The 22289-nt window shown below is 57.5% G+C and overlaps 1 protein-coding gene across 3 annotated transcripts; it reads left to right on the forward strand.

Moving 5' to 3' along the window:
- Positions 1 to 237: 237 nt before the first annotated feature.
- KCTD10 (potassium channel tetramerization domain containing 10) lies at positions 238 to 21353 on the forward strand. 3 transcript variants are annotated; one of them, XM_016189183.2, is made up of 7 exons: positions 238 to 371; positions 9268 to 9481; positions 15102 to 15271; positions 17162 to 17251; positions 17585 to 17637; positions 18327 to 18522; positions 19830 to 21353. In XM_016189183.2, the coding sequence occupies exons 1-7, from the start codon at positions 369 to 371 to the stop codon at positions 20052 to 20054; spliced, it is 951 nt and encodes a 316-aa protein (XP_016044669.1). In that variant the 5' UTR covers positions 238 to 368; the 3' UTR covers positions 20055 to 21353. The 3 variants fall into 3 exon arrangements, with proteins under 3 accessions (XP_016044669.1, XP_007525311.1, XP_016044671.1); XM_007525249.3 differs by having other exon boundaries at positions 17165 to 17251; XM_016189185.2 differs by lacking the exon at positions 238 to 371 and adding an exon at positions 6907 to 6941.
- Positions 21354 to 22289: the final 936 nt, after the last annotated feature.

The following is a 22289-nucleotide window of genomic DNA, read 5'->3' on the forward strand; positions in this document are numbered from 1 at the left end:
CCGGCTCAACGCTCCTCCCGGAAGTCGCTCTGCGGTTCCGGGGGGCCGACAGTTCCGCCGAGCGGCCTCCGCCTGGGAGCACGTCCGCCAGCGTCTTGGTCCCCTCCGCGAGGGCCTGCGGACGCGGGCGAGGAGCTGGAACCGGCCGCCCTGGAGAGGCAGCCCATCCCGGCCAAGGGAGCGGCAGGGGAGCTGCCCGCGCTCGGGGTGCGCGGCGGAGGGTTGAGGACGGTGCCCTCTGCGGGGCGGAAGTCGCCGTGCGCGCCGGAAGTCCCCGCCCCGCCCCGCCTCCGCTCGGCTCGCGCGAGCTGGCTGCTTCCTGCCTCCCTTAGTCCGGGTGCGGAGACTCCGGCGCCCTCCGGCTTTTCATGGTGAGGGAGGCACAGCCCGGGCTGGGAGGCTCCGGGGGTCCGGGCGGCTGCAGAGCGGACGGGGAAGGGGGGCTGCGACGAGCTGCCGTGGCCGCCTGGGGAGGGGCGGTCGGGGGGCCGCCTGGGGAGGGGGCGCGGCCGGGCCCGAGGCGACCCCCGGCGATCGGGGGGCCGGGCCGTGGCTCCCGGACCTGGGGGGGGGGTCTCTGCGGCGGGAGGGGGTGTCCCCGAGTCTCGGGCGCCCGTCCTGGTGCGGACGAGCGCTCGGCCGGAGAACAAAGAGATGCCACCGAGGAGGGGCGTTTGGGGGCGCCGTCGGGGCCGGGGGGGAGCGGGTGTCCTGGAAGCGGCTCGGGGCGTCTACACCCGCGGGTCGGGCCCCGCGGTGGGGGTGGGGGTGGGGGCACCTGGGCGCCGCCCCCCCCCCCCGTCACTTCCGCCCCGGAGGCCCGCGGTGGCCACACCTACGGAGCCGGGGTGCCGCGGAGGGCGGAGGGCGGAGGGCGGGGACCCCCGAGCTCAGCCCCCCAGAGCCCCGCGTCCTGCCCCGCGCCCGACCCCGCAGCACCCAGCGGGCGAGGCAGCCCGTGTCCGTGCGGTGTAGACCCGAAGCTGTCACGCCCCGGATCCCCCCCCCCCCCTCCAGCACTTGCTAGAAATGGCCGCTGTGCCCCGGGGCCTCCCTCCCTCCCTCCCCAGAGCCCGACGACCCCCGACTAGGGACGGACAGAAACAGGCTGGGGGTGTGGATCCACCTGCCAGCGCCCGTGTCCCGCGGAGAAGCCATTACAGAAGCCGGACCTCCCACCTGCTGCTCCCCCCCACCCCCCACCCCCCCCCCCCCCGACCCCCGAAAGAATTTGGGTCCATGCTCCCAATTCTCATCAGGACCCCGGGAGAGAGAAGAGGAAAAAAAGGACGGGGACGGGCACTGGGAAGTAGTGGCAGGTGTGGGCGTGACTTAGGAAGGAAGAGGAGAGGAGGCAGGGCCACGGGGGGGGGGGGGGGAGAAAGGACAAATATATATAAATTCAGACTTGTAATAGTCACCTCGGGGGTCGGGCGGTAGCGCAGTAGGTTCAGCGCACATGGCACAAAGCTTAAGGATCCCGGTTCGAGCCCCCCGGCCCCCCACCTGCAGGGGAGTCGCTTCACAGGCGGTGAAGCAGGTCTGCAGGTGTCTGTCTTTCTCTCCTCCTCTCTGTCTTCCCCTCCTCTCTCCATTTCTCTCTGTCCTATCCAACAACCATGACATCAGTAACAATGGTAATAATAACCACAATGGTAAAACAACCAGGGTAACAAAAGGAAAAAAAAAAAAAAAAAAAAGGCCTCCAGGAGCAGTGGATTCGAGCCAGGCAATAACCCTGGAGTCAAAAAAAAAAAGAAAAAGTCAACCCATGTCAGTGACCTTGGGAGAACCACTGCAGTTTCCAATGGAGGGGATGGGGACACAGAGCTCTGGTGGTGGGAACGGTGTGGAATTAGACCCCTGTTATCTTGGGACTTTGTAAACCGATATTAAATCACTAATTTAAAAATAAATAGAAGGAAAGAAATGGCTAGGCAGGGCCTTAGGGATAGAACACACTTTGCTCTGCCAAGGACCTGGGGTCAAGCCCGGGGAGCACCATGCTCAACAGGCGCTGTGGTGTCTTCTTTCTCCTCTAGCTCTTTAAGTGGAAAAAGGAGAGTCTGCCAGGAGTAGTGGAATCGTGCTGGTGCAACCCTGGCCCACATACCCACCAAAAATGAATACATAAACAAAAATGGCCCGCAGTGCAGCTCTGACACAGACTGCCGAATCAGGCTGGGTGGGGGGCCGTCCATCGGCTTCCCACCTACACCGATCCTGGCCCAGCCTTATTGTTGCAGATTGGGGGTGTGGGGGACACCACAGCACTGCTTCAGCATTCCTGAAGCACTCCCTCTCGGGGTGGTCTCAAACCCAGGTCCTTGGACACACCCACTAGTCTGGTTTTAACAGGCAGAAGATTCCAGGGATTTCTTTCTTTCTTTTTTTTTTTTAAGATCTTTTATTTATTCATGAGGAAGATAGGAAGAGAGAAAGAACCAGACATCACTCTGGTACATGTGCTGCCAGGGATTGAACTCAGGATCTCATGCTTGAGAGTCAGTGCTTTATCCACTGCCCCACCTCCCGGACCGTGGGATTTCTTAACTTGGATCGTAGTGCGGGAGGCTGAAGACCCCTGTAGGTCTCTTCGTTGTCTCCCCCGGAGCGGTATCGAGCTCTTTCTCCTCACCATGGGGATAGGTCAGTAGTTTGTGTGCAAAACACGGACCGAGGCTATCATTCAGCAGGACCCTGAAGCAGCAGTAGCTGCCCTGTTAGCAAGTTTGGGGTGCAGCAGAGCCTCGGTCATCGGACTGAACTTAGTTCCGGGGAACAAAGGAAGCCAGCAGGTGTCTCTGTGTGGTAGAAGTGCCATCAGTTGGGTCATCTTTGTAGTTGACGAAGTTCCAGCAGTGAGTCTTGGGCCTGTAATGGTCGGGCTACCTGTGCCCAGGTGAGCCGGACTGGAAACGGCCGGTCTTCAGGAGAGCTTGGGGGCAGAAAGGCCCGCACAGGGGACCAGGTGCCACACACGGTAGCATGCGTGCTCCGTGGGCTCTCTTCCTCCGCCACTATCCCCTGGGAAGCTGAGCCTCAGGCCTGCTCTGGATGTCACACCAAGCAGTGCAGCAGGGCCTGCGTCAGACCCTAGCAGTCCTGTGGCTACACGCGGAGGGACATGGTGCCCTTCTTCCTGTTGCTGCGGCCTGGGTCCCTTTGCAAGCCAGTGGCTCCCCCCCCCCCCCTACAGGCCTTTGTTTAGGCCCGTGGACAGTACTTCCTGTCTGTGGCTTTGAAGTCATGAAGCAGAGGCTTTTTTTCTTGATGCTTTGTGTGTTTTTTTTTTTTTTTTTTGATTCTTCACATATTACCGGTTGACCCGATGGAGAGCTTCTCCAAACCGTGCAGTTAATTGTACCCTGATGAAGGTGCCCGCCTTGAGCTCTCCGTATCCGTGGGCCGGCACCTTGGCATCCACTAGGGGAGCAAAAAGAATCGTTGCCCAGCCACAGCCCCAGACCAGCTACAGCCAGATCTCCATGGCTATCCCCCCCACCCTCCCCCCCATATATTAGTCACTACCAGAAACACTGCTCTTCATCACTCACTGCTCCAGTTGACTTTTTCGGATAGAAAGACGGGCATAGGCACAGAGGAGAGAGGGTACTAAAGCTTCTCCCAGTGACATGGGGCTTCATCCGGGCCCAGGCACTGGCAAAGCAGCCCCCTCTGAGGTACCCGGTCTTTCTGCCTTTTTTTTTTTTAAATGGGAAGCCACATCAGCAACCTTATCTTCAGCAGAGTTGAGAAGAGAAGCCTCGACTTACCCTCCTGGCTGCACTGCACCTCTTTTCTGATCGAATAGAACGAGTAGTAATGAGTACCTCAAGCATTAATCATCGCTTTTGTTTCTTGCAACCAAATCTGCCTCACCTCCCCAACCTCCCGGATCCTAAGACCTGGGACCGGGTTCAGTGACAGAGCACCTGCCTGGCATGCCAGAGGCCCTGGGTTGTCCTATCCCCAGCAGCATACAGAAACGACCGAACAGACTGGATATTCTTTTTTTTTTTTTAATTCTTTATTGGGGAATTAATGTTTTACATTCAACAGTAAGTACAATAGTTTGTACATGCATAACATTCCCCAGTTTCCCATTTAACAATACAATCCCCACTATGTCATCTATCATCCTTCATGGGCCTGTATTCTCCTCACCCACCCACCCCAGAGTCTTTTACTTTGGTGCAATGCGCCAACTCCAGTTCAGGTTCTACTTGTGTTTTTGTTTCTGATCTTGTTTTTCAACTTCTGCCCGAGAGTGAGATCATCCCATATTCATCCGTTTCTGACTTACTTCACTTAACATGAATTTTTAAAGGTCCATCCAAGATCGGCTGAAAATGATGAAGTCACCATTTTTTACAGCTGAGTAGTATTCCGTTGTGTATACAGACCACAACTTGCTCAGCCACTCATCTGTTGTTGGACAGCTAGGTTGCTTCCAGGTTTTGGCTATTACAAATTGTGCTGCCAAGAACATATGTGTACACAGATCTTTTTGGATGGATGTGTTGGGTTCCTTAGGATCTATCCCCAGGAGAGGAATTGCAGGATCCTAGGGTAGGTCCATTTCTAGCCTTCTGAGAGTTCTCCAGACTGTTCTCCACAGAGGTTGGACCAATTGACATTCCCACCAGCAGTGCAGGAGGGTTCCTTTGACCCCACACCCTCTCCAGCATTTGCTGCTGTTCCCTTTTCTGATGTAGGACATTCTCACAGGAGTGAAGTGATATCTCATTCTTGTCTTGATTTGCATTTCTCTGACAATCAGAGACTTGGAACATTTTTTCATGTGTTTCTCAGCCTTTTGGATCTCTTCTGTGGTAAATATTCTGTCCAAGTCCTCCCCCCATTTTTGGATGGGGTTATTTGTTGTCTTGTTGTTGAGTCTGGCAAGCTCTTTATATATGTTGGTTATTAAACTCTTATCTGATGTATGGCATGTAAAGATCTTCTCCCATTCTGTGAGGGGTCTCTTGGTTTGAATAGTGGTTTCTTTTGCTGTGAAGAAGCTTTTTAATTTGATGTAGTCCCATAGGTTTATACTTGCCTTAGTCTTCTTTGTAATTGGACTCGTTTCATTGAAGATGTCTTTAAAATTTATGCGGAAAAGAGTTCTGCCAATATTTTCCTCTAAGTATCTGATAGTTTCTGGTCTAACATCCAAGTCCTTGATGCACTTGGAATTTACTTTTGTATTTGGTGAAATACAGTGATTCAATTTCATTCTTCTGCATGTTTCAACCCATTGTTTCCAACACCATTTGTTGAAGAGACTCTGCTTTTCCCCAGACCGGATATTCTAACCGGTGGAGTGGTGCTTTGGTCTCGTGAGGAAAGGAAGCCAGAGTCTGTCTGTGGAGAGGTTGCTATGAAAGGCCTACGCCCACCGCTTGTGCCCTCAGCTCACTGTAACTCAGGCGCAGGGACATCAGCACAGCCGATCTCCAAGAGCCTCCTCCCCTTGAATTGAGGTGACTGGCCTTTGAAGGGGTGCTGTCAGCAAGATCTGCTTTGTAGGGTCTGGAGTCTCTAGCTTATCTCCCGCGTCGGCTGTCTGTACAGCTGGGAGCAGGCTCAGACAAGGTTTTGAGAGCATTCTCCTGGGAGCCCGGCTTGAGTGCTCTGTGGCTCCCCTCACGGCAGCCCTGGGACGGAGGTGGCCGCGCCGTCCCCTCAGACCCCCGCAGCTGGTTAAGAACGCACTGTCTTCCCTGTGTTCTCGTGCCCCCCAGGCGACTGACCCGCCTCCACCCTAACTCACTTTGGGAGGTGCCTGGGCTTTGGCGGCCGTGGCTCCTGAACCCACATGCTGGGAATGGCGAGGGGCCCCTCTCTGCATGACTTGGATTTCAGGTGTAGTTGGTGCTAGCAAGGCGAACAGCCCATCTCTGGTAGGTGGGGGGAGGGCGGCTGGCCAGGCTGTGCTGGTTGCAGGCTGTACAGATGTGCTTGGTCTTCCAGAGGGGCCGGGAGCAGAAACACGTAGTGTTCTTGGACTTTTTTTTGTCTGTTACAGAATGCTAGCCCGTTCTCCAGTCATATCCATTCATTACTGGGTGAACTGAGAGCAGAAGAGACTCAGCTGGCACACCTGGTAGAGGGCACACCTTAACTGTGGCCTGCCTGCTTGGGGGAAGTTAGAGAGGTGAAGAAGTGCTGTATCAGGCCTCCCTCCCAATTTTCCCGCCTCCCCCCACCCCAATTTCTCTTTGCCTCTATCTAAAAGAAAAATGAAAGAAAAAGAAAAAAAGAGTTGCCAGGAGCTGTGGATTCATTGTGTTGGCACCAAGCCCCAGCAGTGACCCTGGCAGCAGTCAGAAAACCAAACCAAAACAACAGCTTTGCTCTGAAATGGGTGCTGAGAAGCACATCCACTCAGGGCATGCTCCTCATGTGCTCATTGCCTGCTGCCGAGCCTCAGAGAAGAGCAGATCTGCAGCTGCCAGCTTCTCGCCTCCTCCCTGTGTTGGGGCTTCAGAGCTCTCTCGTCCCCTGCCCGGCCGGACTGTTGGCAGAAGCCGCAGCAGGAAGCTTCCCCGGGGCAGCGGAGGCCTTGCTTGCACACAGCCAGAGCAACCCCCCCCCCCCCCCCCCGCAAGCCGTTTGGCTGACCCTTGAGAGTTTTCTTTTTATTTCCATGAGCTCCTCTGTGGACAGAGTTTTCTGGGGGATCTGGTGCAGACCATTGGTGTTGGGCTGTGGGGACTGTTTGCAGAGAAGCCTGGGAGGGGGGCTTCCAGCCCCTCCCTCTTGGCACCAGGCCACAGAGACCTCCGGTGAGCGGGACCTGAGCTCGTGAAAGCTGCCTTCTTGTGCCGTTTCCACACGATGAGGCAGGAGCAGCTCCCTGAACGGACACTTTTGTTCCCAGGAGGCCATTCTTCCTGCTCTACTCTGCAGGGCCCTGACCCCCTGACCCCCCGAAGGTGAGCTCCCAAAGGTGGGGTAGGAGGAGGGTCTCTGCTGTGGTCCCACTTTAACAACAGCATTTGTGTTTGACCAATTTTAAATGTCACATACAGAGGGAGGGAAAGGGGCCCAGTGGGTAGAGCGGAGGACTTGAGAGAGCAGTGCTCTGGTGCGTCTCTCTCTAGTCAGTCCATCTGTGAATTTTTTTTTTTTTTTGAAAGGAGCCAGGGAGCTAGCTCACTGGGTAGGGTGTGTGACTTGCCAAGTTCAAGTCCTGGCACCTTGTGGGGGAGCTCTGCTGCTGTGGTGAAAATACCATCCTGGGAGCGGTGAGACCGCATGTGAATTAGTTCCTAGCTACACACATTTTATAAGGAACTTTTTTTTTTAAAGTTATTTTTTTTAATATTTATTTTATTTATTTATTCCCTTTTGTTGCCCTTGTTGTTTTATTGTTGTAGTTATTATTGTTGTTGTCGTTGTTGGATAGGACAGAGAGAAATGGAGAGAGGAGGGGAAGAAAGAGAGGGGAGAGAAAGATAGACACCTGCAAACCTGAATCACCGCCTGTGAAGCGACTCCCCTGCAGGTGGGGAGCCGGGGTTCGAACCGGGATCCTTATGCTGGTCCTTGTGCTTTGCACCACCTGCGCTTAGCCCGCTGCGCTACAGCCCGACTCCCTTATAAGGAACTTTTAAAGGCAGCCCCTTTTCAACAAACGGTCGTTTGAGATGGTTTCATGATGTCAGTTTTCTCCAGCCCAGACCACAGAGGCATGTACTTCCAGGTAAACAGAGGTGGGGTCATGTTGCCTGGAGGGAGTAGTGGTGGGGGGAGGGTGGCCCAGAAAGGATTTGGGCCAGTGCTGGGTGATTCTGTGGGGGCCAGGGAGAGGTTCTGCTCTGTGTGGGCCGCAGTCAGGAAGCAGGCCTAACTCTGGGCTCGGTGACTGCACTGCTGGCGGCGAGAAGACAGGAGGACGCTGGTGACCCACGTTAGCCAGGGGAGTGGGTGCTTGGTCATTTTCACTCGGGCAAGGCTCTTGTTTTTTTGTCGGCATTCAGACATAATTACAGGTGGTCCAGTCTGTGTCTGCTTTCGCCCATCCGAGGGAGTGAGCTGTGAAGGCAGGAGCCCCGTGGCCTCCTTGGGGGTGGCAGGCCAGTTTTGGCTGTCTTTCAGTGCCGTGCCCCGCGGCAGCGCAGGCTCAGCCTGCCCTTGGACTTCTCCAGCCAGGGCTGTACCTGTTCATCCAGCAAGTGTTTTACCACGTACGTGCCCGCAGTGCCGGTCTTCTTGGCCTGCTTAGGTCACGTGCTGCCTGCCTTTCTTTGCTGTGCCCCAGAGCTTGCTGGGCAAGCAGGCAGGCCAGCACAGGACCTGGGCCACTGCTGGTATAAGAAGTCATTCATTTTGCAATAATTTGCTTCCAGGAGGGTCTTTCTTTCTTTCTTTTTTTTTTTACTTTTAAAAAAATGTTTTATTTAATGAGAGGGAAATATGGAGAAGAAGACACAGAGAAACCAGAGCTCTGCTCAGCTCTGGCTTATGGTGGTGCTGGAGCTTAACTTAGAACCACAGACCTTAGGCAGGAGCGTCTCTTGTAGAACCTTTTTAGGTATATCTGTGAGAAAGAGGGAACACACCAGAGCATCACTCTGGCGCATGCGGTACCAGGGGTTGAACTCAGGACCTCGTGCCTGAGAGTTCGATGATATTTTATGTACTGAGCCACCTCCCAGCCACAATCCAAATCCAAGAGGTTTTATGTCTGTTAGTCGTCAGAAAGCCTTTTCCCTGTAGCACAGCTTAGGAGTGGTAGTTGGGATCCCACTCAGCTTCACAGGAGCCTTCTGACATGTGAGTCATGTGAATGATGGCACTTTTTACTATTCAGTGGTGAGGACAATTGGGAAATGTAGCCGGAACTGGGCAGTGCTTTAGCTGACCTAGATGCCATCACATCATGGGGTGTGTGTGTGTGTGTATGTGTGTGTGTGTGTAGGAGGCAGGAGGGCAGACTCGTGCCCACAGGATCAGCAAGGTGAGGTCAGTGCATGTGGCTGTCTAGGTGGGGCAGGGAGAGACTGGGTGGGGGGTGGGGGTGCCTCGGGGGACAGCTGGCACCCCAGCGCCCACCACTTGCCACCCTGCTGGCCCACTTGAGCTCTGCAGAGTTGTTGGGTGAAGCCTGCGTGGTCAGTGAGCTGTGTCGTGGGAGCAGCAGAACTCACCTGAGCTCTTGCTCGGCCCCTGGGCTGACAGAGGTGCCCCTGGGCTGACAGAGGTGCGCCTGGCCCGGGGCGGTGCGGGCCCCGCTCACCTGTGTCTTCTCCCCGGCAGGAAGAGATGTCAGGAGAAAGCGTGGTGAGCTCAGCAGTGCCGGCGGCTGCCACCCGCACCACCTCCTTCAAAGGCACGAGCCCCAGCTCCAAGTATGTGAAGCTGAACGTGGGCGGCGCCCTGTACTACACCACCATGCAGACGCTGACCAAGCAGGACACCATGCTGAAGGCCATGTTCAGCGGGCGCATGGAGGTGCTCACCGACAGCGAAGGTCAGAGCCGGGTCCCGCGCTGGCCAGGAGGCGGGGGCGGGTCGGCGTGCCAGGGCTCCCCATCTCGGAGCTGAGTGACTTGGGGAATGTCACTTGCCCAGCTCAGGCCACGGTCGAGAGGCTGTGAGAGGGAGGCCGCACCAGCCACCCTCACCCGTCCCCTTCCAGTTCCCGGTGGGGATCCTGCGCCTTCAGAGCGAAGCTCCCCAAGGATTCTTGATGTCCCAGGACGGGGCTCCAGGGCTCACTTGGGTTTTTTACAGCTCTCCACTGGGTGTGCCGACTCAGGGCAGGATGTCGCTCGGCCTGTCTGGACTGATACCCCTGGGGGGCCGGGTGTGCGTTCAGTGCCCCTTTTCATCTGGTGGAAGCTGTTCGGCAAAGGTCACGACACTCTGTAAAATCCCTTCCAGAAGCCTGGCCCCTGAGCCATCAGCACCCCCTCTCCTACTCCCGAGGGACGCCCCACCTGGTGAGGGGCTGGTGTGAGCACAGCGGGTGGGCCGGGGCCAAGGCCTGGACCTTCCCTATGTCCCCAGAGGGTCACAGCATGGTTCTGTGGGCTGCGGGCTGCTTGGTGTTGCCTCTGTGCCCTGGAGAAGAGAAAGTGGGCGTCCAGCTCCCTCCCTGGTTTCCCTTGCGCTTGGGTGAATGAAGTCAGAGCCCAGAGCTGCCTTCTGGGTCTCGCACAGAAAACATGAAGCTTTTCAGTAGCGGGAGGGTCCCCTTGGACCCTTGCCGCGTCGTTGCTGGGAGTGGCAGTGGAAGTGGAGACAATAGCATCCCAGCCCAGAAGGAAGCAGACCTTATCTGGAGCCTGGGATTGTTGTGGCCTCACTTCCGGCCTGCCCACCCAGTCTCCGGGCCTCAAGAAGGCAGCTGGGTTGCACTGAATGTGAAGGGGAAGTGCGGTCTTCTTGGCAGCCCCTGCCCAGACGGTGTAGAGCCAGAGGCGCCGGGAGGCGCAGGGAGGCGCAGTCGAGAAGCATGGGCGCGGCCCCGGGCTGCCCTTCGCCGAGCGCCTCCGGGCCAGCCCAGCAGCGCCCCTTCTGCGCCCTTTTGTTCTTTCTCTGGAGCTGCACCCTTTTCCCTTTCTGGCCTGTGGAAGGCTCCCCTGGGGGCATTTCACCACTCTCTCTGATGGAGCCTCAAGCAGTCCTTCCGGAGGCTATGGTGCCGGCTGCTGGTGGGGGTGTTTCCTGCCAGCACTTCGGAGGCTGCGGTGCTGGGAAAGGCGAAGCCACCACGGCCGGGTCCATCTGACCCACCCACTGCTCTGGTGTCCCGAGAAACGGGGCACTTCTGGGGAGTCAGCGGGAGGGGGTGACTCACTCCTCTTGCCACTTGCTGAGTCCGCGCTTCCTTGCTCTGCCGTCCGAGTGACACTGGAGCCGGCCCTCACGGCACAGTCCCTGGGCTGGGCTCCTGCACCTGGAAGTGGTCTCTTCACTTCCGATGCCATCGCCTGGCCCCGGGCAGCGCCTTCGTGGTAAAATTGTCTCCACTCTGCTTGGGGCAGTGCCCCCCTTGCATGGTCTCCTGCTAATGCTTTTGGGAGGAATGAGGGGGAACACAGACTAGAAAAGAAGACATTCTTTTTTTTATACCAGAGCACTGCTCAGCTCTGGCTTATGGTGGTGCAGGGGAGTGAACCTGGGACTTTGGAGCCTCAGGCATGAGTCTCTTTGCATAACCATTATGCTGTCTACCCCAAAAGAAGACATTCTGTCAACGCTGTTCATTACTATTGCTACGACCTGAGCAATTCTTGGCTCTGGCTTATGGTGGTGCGGGGGTTGAACCTGGGGCCTCAGAGGGCATTCGCCTTGCCAGCCCCCGTTGCCTAGAAACCAGTGGGGATGTCAGTGTGAGGTGTGAGTTGTGGGGGGATCTAGTAGCCAGGTGTTGCCCTGACCTTGCCGGGCCTCCAGCTGCCTGGAAGGTCTGAGATGGGTGCGCTTTAAAGTTGATCAGATGCCACAGGCAGCGTGTGCTGACTCACCAGGAGTGAAGCACTGCCCGGCCTGGCAGGGCGCCTGCCTCTTCACCACCTGTTTGCCCTTCTCCCTCCCAGATAGGCACTCGACACCTTTGGGGCCACTCGCAGAGTTCCGCTTCGGCTTCGTCAGGAGTCAGCCTTGGGGCAAAGGCCCGGTGCCCCCGCACCACCAGCAGAGGCCTGGGGCGGGGGCCAGCGGGCACTGGGCGCTCTGCAGGGAGGCTCCCAGCTCCCAGCTCGGGCACCACTGATGTGCCCTTTCCACGAACCCTTGAGCCACTGTGCCAGCCGCTGTCGATGTGACGACACAGTGGGTCCCTGGTGTGCTTTGAAACATGATCCTGTCACTTGTGATGTTTCCCAGGAAGAGACAGAGCCAGAGAGAGTGAAAGAGGCCACAGCACTGAAGCCGCCGTCAGTGCCAGGGGGGCCGGGCACAGGGCAGAGCCGTGCGCTTTGTGACCCTTTGGCCTTGCTCTGCTGTGCGTGTGTGGGGTCAGCTGGTGGGAACTGTCGCTCTGTTCTGCTGCTGGCCCTCCCGTCACCTCGGGCCTCCCGGGTCGGCCACCTCAGGCTGCGGCATGGCGCTCCAGCCTCCCCGCCCTTTGAGTCCCAGGAGCTTGGGGTGGGTGCAGCCTCTAGGTGCTTTGTGCTCCCAGTGTCTGGACACCGTCAGGCCTCTGAACGGCTGCCAGCGTGACAGATGTGCTGTGGTGACGAGTCCTGACACCTGCGGGGCGCCTCTGACTGTTTCTCAGCTACTCGCGTTGTCTTTAACGGAGCCTGCTCAGCTCTGGCTTATGGTCGTGCTTGGGATTGAACCTGGGACCTTGGAACCTCAGCCACAAGAGGCTTTTGGCATCACCACTGCACTGCTACGGCCCCAGGGGTGACTTTTACCTCTCAGAGCAGTTGGCAAAGCCTAGCGATGTCTCCGATTCTTACCGTTTAAAGATGGAGATTAGGGCCGCTGCTCAGCGCGCTGGAGTTTGATTCTGCAGTGAGGCCACTTCCTAGAATCTGAGCTGGTAACGCACCTCAGGTGACTTAGATTGGGACCTGCCACTTGGTCAGGAGGGCTCAGTGAAAGCTCCCTGGGTGGGAGGGTGACACTTGCTCACTTGCTGGCGGAGTTGGGGGATCGGCCCCCTGAGCCCAGAAGAAGCCGCCCCGAGGTGCCCTGAGAGCCACCCATCCTTGCTCCTCTCGGTGGACGTGGTGGGCTGGGCAAAGGGCTCATCCTCTCAGACCAGGGGCTGCCCACACAGCTGCCATCATGCTGGGCACTCATGTTCATTCTCATGCCTTCATGCCAGCCGTGTGGGGCACCTTTTCTAATGGGTAACTGCAGGCAGAGACGTGAAGTGCTCAGGCACTTTGGTAAGTGGGCTCAGGCAGTCAGTGCCCTCCCAGGTGCCTCAGAACTGCCTCGAACCCCTGGCCTGCTCTCCAGCCCCCTGACTGGGCCTTCAGCCCTGGGGCTCGTCGGGTCCTTGTGTTCTGTGGCAGTGGCAGAGATGCCCCCTGGCACACAGCTGCCTGACTTCCTCTGCTCCCCGTGCTAGGCCTTTGAGCCGACAGTCTCAGGGAGACAGGCGCCTGCTTTGAACGCAGGGAGCATGTGCCCCAGTCCGGCTGCTAACTGAGACCTCAGGGCGCATTCCCGGCTCCTTTGCCCTTATTTGTCCAAAGCACGACTCCTTCGCCACAGGCATTTCCTGGCAGCATTCTTGAGCTGGAGCCCGGTGTCATGGTGTGTCTCCTCAGCTGTGGAAACTGGGGGCTGTCACTTGAATGACTGATTTCATGACCCACCCTCCCTGCAGCCTGGGAGTTGTCTGTGCGTTGGCCTGCAGAGGCGGGTGGGACCTTTCTTTCCAGGGCGCTGAGTGGTCGCTGTCACAGCTGACACAGGCTCTGCCACCTCTTCCTGTCTGGGGAGGGGCGCTTCCTGTCAGATCTCTTGTTCTTTTGGGTCTAGTTCCACTTGGGAGTGTCAGCAACGCTGTCTGAGCCCCCCCCGCCCCCATGCATGCCTGGGGTTGGGGAGATTGGAGGGTGTCCTTCACCTTTGGCCAACCTGTGGGCCTGTGCTGCTCGCTTTACGGTGGGGGACTTAGCATTCTCTGACAGTCAGGGTATTTCTCAGAGAAACAGTGTTTCAGGTTTTGCTTGGAGCATCAGGGGCTGACAGTGCAGGTCCAGTCTTCCTGCCTGCCCCGGCTGACTGGAGTCACAGAGTCCTCTCGGGGTCCCTGCCCAGCTGCCTGCTGCAGAACAGACCAAGTCTGGACTTTGTCCATGGGGACTAGAAGCCGTGTGACAGAGTCCTTCCCGCGCAGGGGTGGCTGTCGGGGTGACATGACTACTCCACTAGTAAAGGTTTCTTCCTTCTTCAGACGCAGGGCTCTGGGCCCAAGCCACGCCTTTTCAGTGTGCTCATCTCGCTGCCCTCGGAAGCACAGGAGCGGATGCCCCAGTCAGGGACTGCAGGGAGGAGAGCAGGCCTGTGACAAGGGGCCAGTGACCTGGACTCAGGGCGGACCTCACGCCAGCCATGCACCGCACCCCGACAGGGCTCTCGGTCGGGCTGGTTCGGGACACAAGGGGCTTGGAGGCTGCGTGACTCTGGATATGCAGAAGAAACCCTTGCTGCTCCTGGTGGCCCCTGCCAGTCATCCAGCACTTGGGAGCGGGGACCCGTGGCGTCAGGGCGGAGATGTGCCCCCTCTCCCACACAGGGCCAGGAAGTCAAGGCTGGAGCCCGTCTGTGGGACCCTCCTGCCTGCCTGTGCGCTGGTGCTGAGAAGCCTCTGCTTGAGTTTGCCCTGCTGCTCCAGGCCGGGAGCTTTCCTAGTGCTCCCGTGTGCTTTGGAGAGCTCTCTGTTGGGTTCCCCTCCTCCCTCCCTCTGCTACCTCCTCTCCCCTGCTTCCAGCTCTCCTCCAGATACGTCTGCTTGTGTCTCAGTAGACATAGAGCCAGTGAGTCGCAGGCCCGTGACACTGGGAAGTGGAGGGGTGGCATCCGGGCCTCATCCCAGGAGGCGTCCGCTGCGCCTGGTTCTGGCCAGCAGGTGGGACGTGGCTCCCGCCCCCCTTGTTAGACTGGCCTGCTCGAGGGCCACAGTCTCCCTCCCACTGTCACCAGCCGAGGCACGCAGGTTTGGGAAGGGGGATGGTGAGTCAGGGGGCCATCCTCAGGGGCCAGAGGTCACAGTCTACCTCCTGATAAGTGAGGCTGTCACTTGGGGGGCTGTGTGGGGAGGCATTGTTAAAAGAGGGCAGATAATTCTGTTCCCTGTCGTTGGATGGTGGCCTGGACCCATAGACCACGCGGAATGGACGTGTCCTTTTGGGATGTCCTCACCTGAGGGGCTTTCGGGGTGTTTTCCTTCAGGCCTAGGGTCCCCTGAGGTGGGGCCCCAAGGCTGCAGGAGATTGGGTGTGCTTGTCCCCAGCCAGCAGGGCCCGAGGGCGGTGGCAGTGCCGCCCTGGCGAGGGGAGGCCGCAGCCTCTCAGTGGTCCTGCCCTCGCTGGGCGATGGAGGAGCCAGGGGACAGCCCGGCAGCACCTTCCAGGAGCCCTGAGCCATGGAACCAGCCCTCCCTCTGCCTCCCGCAGGCTGGATCCTCATCGACCGCTGCGGGAAGCACTTTGGAACCATCCTCAACTACCTTCGAGACGGGGCAGTGCCCTTGCCTGAGAGCCGCCGTGAGATCGAGGAGCTGCTGGCAGAAGCCAAGTACTACCTGGTCCAGGGCCTGGTGGAAGAGTGCCAGGCCGCCCTACAAGTAGGCATCACGCTGTCTCCTCTTACGCAGTGAGGGCAGTGCCCGCCTCCCTGCAGGGGTGTGAGAGTGAGCCCCGGAGCCGGCCCTGCTCCTAGTGGCCGCCCGTAACCAGGGCTCGTGCACCTGCTCTCCCTCATTTCCCCGACTGGAGACTGGCTCACCTCACGTACAGACGCGCACAGACACCCAGCCTGGTCGTGACAGACACCCCTGCTTCCTCAGCCGGCCCTGGGGCCGGACCCACTGGGGGAGGAATCCAGTGACAGCAAATCCTTTGCGGTCCCTGCAGATGCCTCCAGACACAACACGGGCAGCAGCCGCCTTTGAGGGCAGAGACCAGGGCCCCTCAGGCTGGTCACAGCGCCGCAGGCTGAGCTCACACGTGCTGCCGTCACGCTGCCCTCTTCGCCTCTTCCTTCGGGGCTTCTGTTTACGTCCGTATCTCTGTACGGCCACGTGCTGCCACTTGAGTTTCTGACCTCATCTCCTAGCAGCTACAGACAAGTGGACTCGAGTCCACACACCGCCTAGCCACACCCCTCAGCTGTGCAGTCCTCCAGGGCTATAGCGGTGCTTGGTGTCGGCATGACCGCTCTGTTCCTGGCCGTCCATTCTGTTACCTTTTTCTTTTTTCTCCTTTTTTCTTTCTTCTTCTTTTTTAAAATCACCTTTTTAAATTTATGTCTTGCAAAGAGACAGCCAGAAATTGAGAGAGAAGGGGGAGATAGGAAGAGAGACAGAGAGGCACCTGCAACCTGACTTCGCCACTTGTGAAGCTTTTCCCTGGCAGGTGGGGACCAGGGGCTCGAACCTGGGTCCTTGCGCACTGTAACGTGCACTCAGCCAGGTGCGCCACCACCCGGCCCCTTTTCTTTTCTCTTTACTATTTTATTTATTCAAGATAGAAACAGAAATTGAAAGGGAAGGCGGGGGGCAGAGGTAGAGAGAGAGAGAGACACCTGCAGCACTGCTTCACTGCTGAAGCTTCCCCCCTGCAGGTAGGGACCTGGGGTTTGACCCCGGGTCCTTGTCCATTGTGACATGTTTGCTCAGCTGAGTGTGCCACCACCCAGCTGCCCCCCTCCTCCTCCTGCTGCTGCTGCTGCTCTTCCTCCTTTTCTTCCGCCTCCTCTTCTTTTCAAAATAGAGGTGAGAGATGGAGACAGATAGGGAGATACAGAAGGAGAGACCTGCAGCCCTGTTCTGTCACTCCTGAAGCTTCTCCCTCGCAGGTGTGGACTGAGGGCTTGAACTCGGCACAGTAATGTGTACACTCTAACGGGAGCACGGCGTTACCGCTCTTGGGACGCGGTTTCATTCAGAGACACCGCAGCATCAGAGGTGCCCGTGCTGTGACGCTTCGTGGTCACGTGCAGCCCAAGGCCGGCGCTCCCATGACCTGCTCCTCTGCTTCGTGTTTCTTTCTGAGTGGCATCTAGGCGGTGCTTCTGAGCACCCTGCCAGAAGATAGCCCGGACCAGGGGGTCAGGCGGTAGCGCGGGTGGCGCAAAGCGCAAGGGCCGGTGAAGGATCTGGTTCGAGGCCCCGGCTCCCCACCTGCAGGGGAGTCGCTTCACAGGCGGTGAAGCAGGTCTGCAGGTGTCTGTCTTTCTCTCCCCCTCTCTGTCTCCCCTCCTCTCTCCATTTCTCTCTGTCCTATCCAACAATGACGACATCAATAACAACAATAATAACTAGAACAATGAAAAACAAGGGCAACAAAAGGGAAAAAAAAAAAGAAGATAGCCCAGACCAAAGAGCAGGCGTGTGGGAAAGTTCAGCTCTGCTCTTAATTCATTAGTGTTAAGAGTCCTCCTCCTCCCTTGCCAGGCCAGCCTGAGTAGTCCGGTGCTGGGCAGGCTTCCAGACTGAAAACATGTTTTGTTCCAGCAGAACAAAGATACTTATGAACCCTTCTGCAAAGTCCCAGTCATCACCTCTTCCAAGGAAGAGCAGAAACTTATAGCGACATCAAATAAGGTATGTTGGCCGTGCCCTTGTGGTATATTTTCTGCTGCTGGAAATGAGGGCAGTGCTTCTGAATAAGTCTTGATGTGAAGACATTTATCATTACTGAGCAAAGCCTGAGCAAAGGGCCGGGCATGGCATCCTACCATGTTCTCCTGGGATTGGGTTATGCGGTCTTTTCAGTCTTGCCCCAGCCGGCAGGCTGTGTGTGTGTCTGCCCTGTGGAAATCGGTGGTCCGCTGAGTCTGTGGTCCGGTGGCAGGGCCTGGCCCTGTGGGAAGCTGCTGGTCTATTGCACCCGTGCTCCAAGTAACTCTGTCCTTCCTCTGTCTTAACAACCCACAGCCAGCCGTGAAGTTGCTCTACAACAGAAGTAACAACAAATACTCGTATACCAGGTAAGCCGTCAGCAGAAACACTGACCTGCTGGGCCAACCTCTGCCCAGCCAGCCTGGTCCTGCTCCTCTTGTCCCCTTCAGATGAGCGCTGTCCTGCACCTCTAGGATGCCCAGATAGACAGACGGCTGACAGACACAGAGTTCTGAGATTTCACATATGTATTAACACAAGGTAGAGTGGTATCACTCTGGCACATGGGATGCTGGGGATCGAACTCAGGACCTTATGCTCCCACGTTCAGTGCCTACTCATTGTGCCACCTCCCGGGCCCCGTCATTCACACCATCTATTTAAGCATTTACTTATTCTGCCAGGACTTCTCACCCCGTGAGCTTCCCTGTTTACCCCGAGACAAGCATAGCGGGAGAGCGGCCCTGGTGATGACTGCTGTGCCCCAGCACTTGGGAGGCTCCTTGAACCCAGGTCCGTGGGCATCAGTGTGTGTGCTGTAGTGTGCGAGCTGTCTCCTGGCCTCTCTAGTCCACACATCTCACGGTGTGCAAGTCAGGGATTTTTACATGTTCACAGGCATCTCTGCTTACCTACCTGGGGACATTTACGTCACCCCCAAAGAAGCCGTCCCCTTCTTTGAGCAGTGGCATGGTAGCGCCTTTCTCTTTATTGTGAGGTCGTGACCCAGCAGGTGGGAAGTGAGCCCGTGGTCACCATATCAAATGCTCTTTTGCAGTAATTCGGATGACAACATGTTGAAAAACATCGAACTGTTTGACAAACTGTCTCTGCGCTTTAATGGGAGGGTCCTGTTCATCAAGGACGTCCTCGGGGATGAGATCTGCTGCTGGTCCTTCTACGGCCAGGGCCGCAAGATCGCCGAGGTCTGCTGCACCTCCATCGTCTATGCCACAGAGAAGAAGCAGACCAAGGTGAGGACGAGCTTCCTGTCCACGTTAACAGGGTAGACTCAGTGAGGGGGCTGGGAGAAGGCGTCGTGAGACTTTGGGGCCTTGGGCCTCACCAAGCCAGGGCTGATGTGAGATGGCCAGGCAGCTGGGAGGCTCAGCGGATTCTGACGCTGGCTGCCGGCGTGCAGGGACACTGACAGAGGCCACCAGGATGTACTTGAGTTTCTCAGTGGTCAGTGGTGCTGAGGAAGCTGGCCACTTTTGACATGTGGCTCAGGCTGGGTAACAGGCTCATAGTTCTTAGCGCGGTGACACCGGTGACGCAGATGCTGGGTCTGGGTGGAGGCTGAGCCCTGCCGCAGCACAGGCGCTGACGGCACCGCAGTCATCCTGCCGCTGCGGGACACAAGGAAACTTGACGTGACCCTGCAGGTGAACCAGGGCTTCATGCTTCTAGGAGGCGCCCCACCTCCCGGCCACTGACCTTCACTTGACGTGCTGAGAGGTGCTTTCTCATGCTTCCCGCCTTCACAAGTGCCTGTCTTTCCTGCTCCCCCAGGGCTCGTCCGTCACCTGGTCGGAAAGCTGGCTTTGTTTACCCTGCTCTTCCGCATGCTGTGGCCGCCAGGGCGAGCTTGTCTCGGAGTCCTGTCCGGCCTGCTGCCCAGCTTTGGGGAGCTGGGGGGAGCAGTCAGGGACAGTCGGCAAGCTCACCGCTGGTTTGGGAGTCCTCGTGCCCCCAGCACAGTGACCCCACAGCGCAGCACACAAATTGTCCCTTTACCCAGCAGGAGGGTCCCCAGAGGGTGCCCGTTCAGAAAGACGGCTGCTTTGAAGGCCACTCGACACCGCCTTTAGCTCCACTTAGAGGCTGGGCTCTGCCTGTTAGTAGCGGCGAATTAACTACCAACCTACCAACCTTCTCCACGTCTGTGTGAACTAGTTGGTTGCCCTCCCTCGTTCTTTATAGTTCTGTGGAAGCAGAAGGCACAGGAGAGTCTGACGGGCCAGCTTGTGTTTAAAGGTTTCTGTTAAAGGCTAACCACATGCTGGTCTGTGTGCCCAGCTTGGAGCCCAGGGCTTGGCTCACGCCCGTCCTGTGCTCTGGGCACCGGTCCACCTCCTGGGTGCCCTTTTGAGGGGACGTGCATGTGTCACACCCGTCTGTGTGCGCAGGCTCCTGGAGGACCTCTGCCATTGTGTCCCTTAGTGATTGGCCACCTGGGAAAGGTGGCTGCCGGGGCCTGGAGGGTGCCAGGTGGCCTTGCTGGGTTGCCGGGCGGCGTGACTGCCGTTCACGCCCCTGCCCCTGTCTTGCGGCGACACAGGTTGAGTTCCCTGAGGCCCGGATCTACGAGGAGACCCTGAATATCCTGCTGTACGAGGCCCAGGACGGCCGGGAGCCTGACAACGCGCTGCTGGAGGCCACGGGTGGGGCGGCTGGCCGCTCCCACCACCTGGATGAGGACGAGGAGCGCGAGCGAGAACGCATCGAGCGCGTACGGAGGATCCACATCAAACGTCCTGACGACCGCGCCCTCCTGCACCAGTGAGCAGGCACGTGGACCCCTCCCCACCCCCCACTCGCCAGCCACACTCAGACCCTCCCCGCAGGCTCCCGCACCTGCCACTTCCCGGAGCACGGAGACTTTGCTGAAACGGCAAGCCAGATGACGGCGTGCTGTTTGCTGACGGCGGGCTGACTGCCCCAGTCTCTCCCCCAGAGTCCTTGGAGCCGGACTCTCTCGGTTCTCAGAGGGAAGGTGTGAGTGGAATGAAGTTTACGTGAGAAGCTTTGTCGCAGTATTTATTGTCCTGGGTGTTGACTGAGCTGCTCGGATGCCCTTTGGGGTTCAGGTTGACAGCTGCCCTAGCGGTCCTGCAGTTGGTGGCCACCAGAGGTTTCTATGTGCTGCTTTCTACCCCCACCCCCACCCCAGCCTGGCGGGCAGCCTGCTCAGCTCTGCCAGAAGCCTGGGCCCGCAGGGCTCCGTGGCTCACGGCTCAGAGCAGCGCAGGGCCTGGTGCGCTTCGAGCCGCCACGTGGTCGTTGCTAGCCTACCTTTGGGCAGCGCTCTGTCAGGGGCACTTCCGATCTGGTCTTTGATGGGGAGCTTGCTGGGATCCTGGTCTTCTGCCCTGCATGGGCAGGGTGCCCAGCTCTGTTCTTGGCTCCTGACCCCCCCTTTTTTAAACTCACTCCCGGAAGGCCAGCTGGCCTGAGAGATCACAGACCACAGCTCTCTGGAACCCCTTCCTTCCTCTGCTGCCTTTAAAGTTGACTGGGACGCCAGCTCTGCTCTGGCCCCATGCCCCCAGGCAGGAACCCTGCCACCCCAGCATCCCCGCCGCCATGCCTCTGTGTCTTGGCCTCTGGTTTTTCCACAGCGCAGAGCCTTCTGGGAGTGCTTGATGTCGTGATTGGTCAAGGGACGTGTGAGATTGTTGATGGGGATGTGTGCTCGTGGGGCCCCGGTGGCCCACACTGGCTTTGTGCTCGTGTGAGACAGACCTCAGTAACCTGCCTGCGAGGGGACAGGAGTGAGTGGTGACTAGTGTGGGTGCTTGAGACTAGACTAGTCAGTCGAGTGGTCAGAGAGGAGTGTGTGTGACAGCAGTAGTACGTGGACTTCGTCTACGTTTCAGAGGGAGCTTCGCTGTCCTACACCAAAGGGATTCGTAGGGGCAGCCTTTGACACGGTGAATCCCCAAAACGAGTTTATATTTTGAAGCGGTTTTTACAGTTCTGACTTTGTATGTTCTGCCCACCCCTTGACAGCCGTATGCCTTTATTCTGTATCAGCAGCAGAGCCTACAATAAAACTGTAAAGCAATCAAGACCGTACCCACAATCATGCACTGTGCGATGCTTTTTGTCGACTCACCTGAGAACCTTTCACATTGGGCTATCTGGGTTTTCTAAGTGCTAAGGAAATGTTTCTGGAATATTTCATACTGTTACACCAACCCTTGGGTTGGCCAGTTTTTTGCAAGTTGATTGTTTTCTGTAGGAAGGGAAAAGCCATCGTCTAAGTTCTGTCTTTTCAGTGTTTGTGGAACAGCCCGATTTGTTGCAGCTTCTGTACTGTGTGACCTGAAGTTCCCTGGCATCCCTCTCCTTCCCCTTTACCCCGTGGCTTTGAGTCCTAACCTCCCTGTGATGTGAGCAGACTTGGCTAACATTCCGTGCGAACTGACAGAAAGCGTTGGCTGGTCCAAGCTCTGTTCCAGACAAAACCACTGGCCTGTGATTTGGTAAGAAGTGAAGCTTTATTACCATTTTCCCTCAAAGCTTGACAGCACTTGGTTTGCCTTCACCAGTGTCCTCTGATCGTGGCGACTGTGCCCCTTCCCTCCCTGGTGAGTTAGGAGGTGGCACCGTGCCCTCCCTCTACAGTGTATGCACTGTTTGTAGTGCTTCGCCAGCCACCGCGGCATCTGTGTGTCTCCAGCCTTTCTGCGTCTGTAAGGAGGGTCTAGCCTCCTGACGCAGTCACTGTAATGTACATGCGTCTGTGGACATATGTACAAATAAAATTTGCTTCTATTTAAATCCGTTTCTGGGTCTCTTCAGAAATGCCCGGCACAAGGCCAAATCCTACCTCCCTTCAAATTTTGCAGGGAGCAGGAGGTGGGTCAGTTTTCTGTAGTGACTGTTTAATCCTGAAAAGGACTCTGGGTGACAGTGCTGGTGGGCATGACAAAAGCAGGAGTGTGCGGTACCCGACTCGTGTCAGAGGCGGGCCCTTGTCCCGGCCATCCCCGTCAGGACTGTAGCCGCTTCCTCG

Source organism: Erinaceus europaeus, chromosome 6, assembly GCF_950295315.1.
Source record: "Erinaceus europaeus chromosome 6, mEriEur2.1, whole genome shotgun sequence".
NCBI classification, from domain to species: Eukaryota; Metazoa; Chordata; class Mammalia; order Eulipotyphla; family Erinaceidae; genus Erinaceus; species Erinaceus europaeus.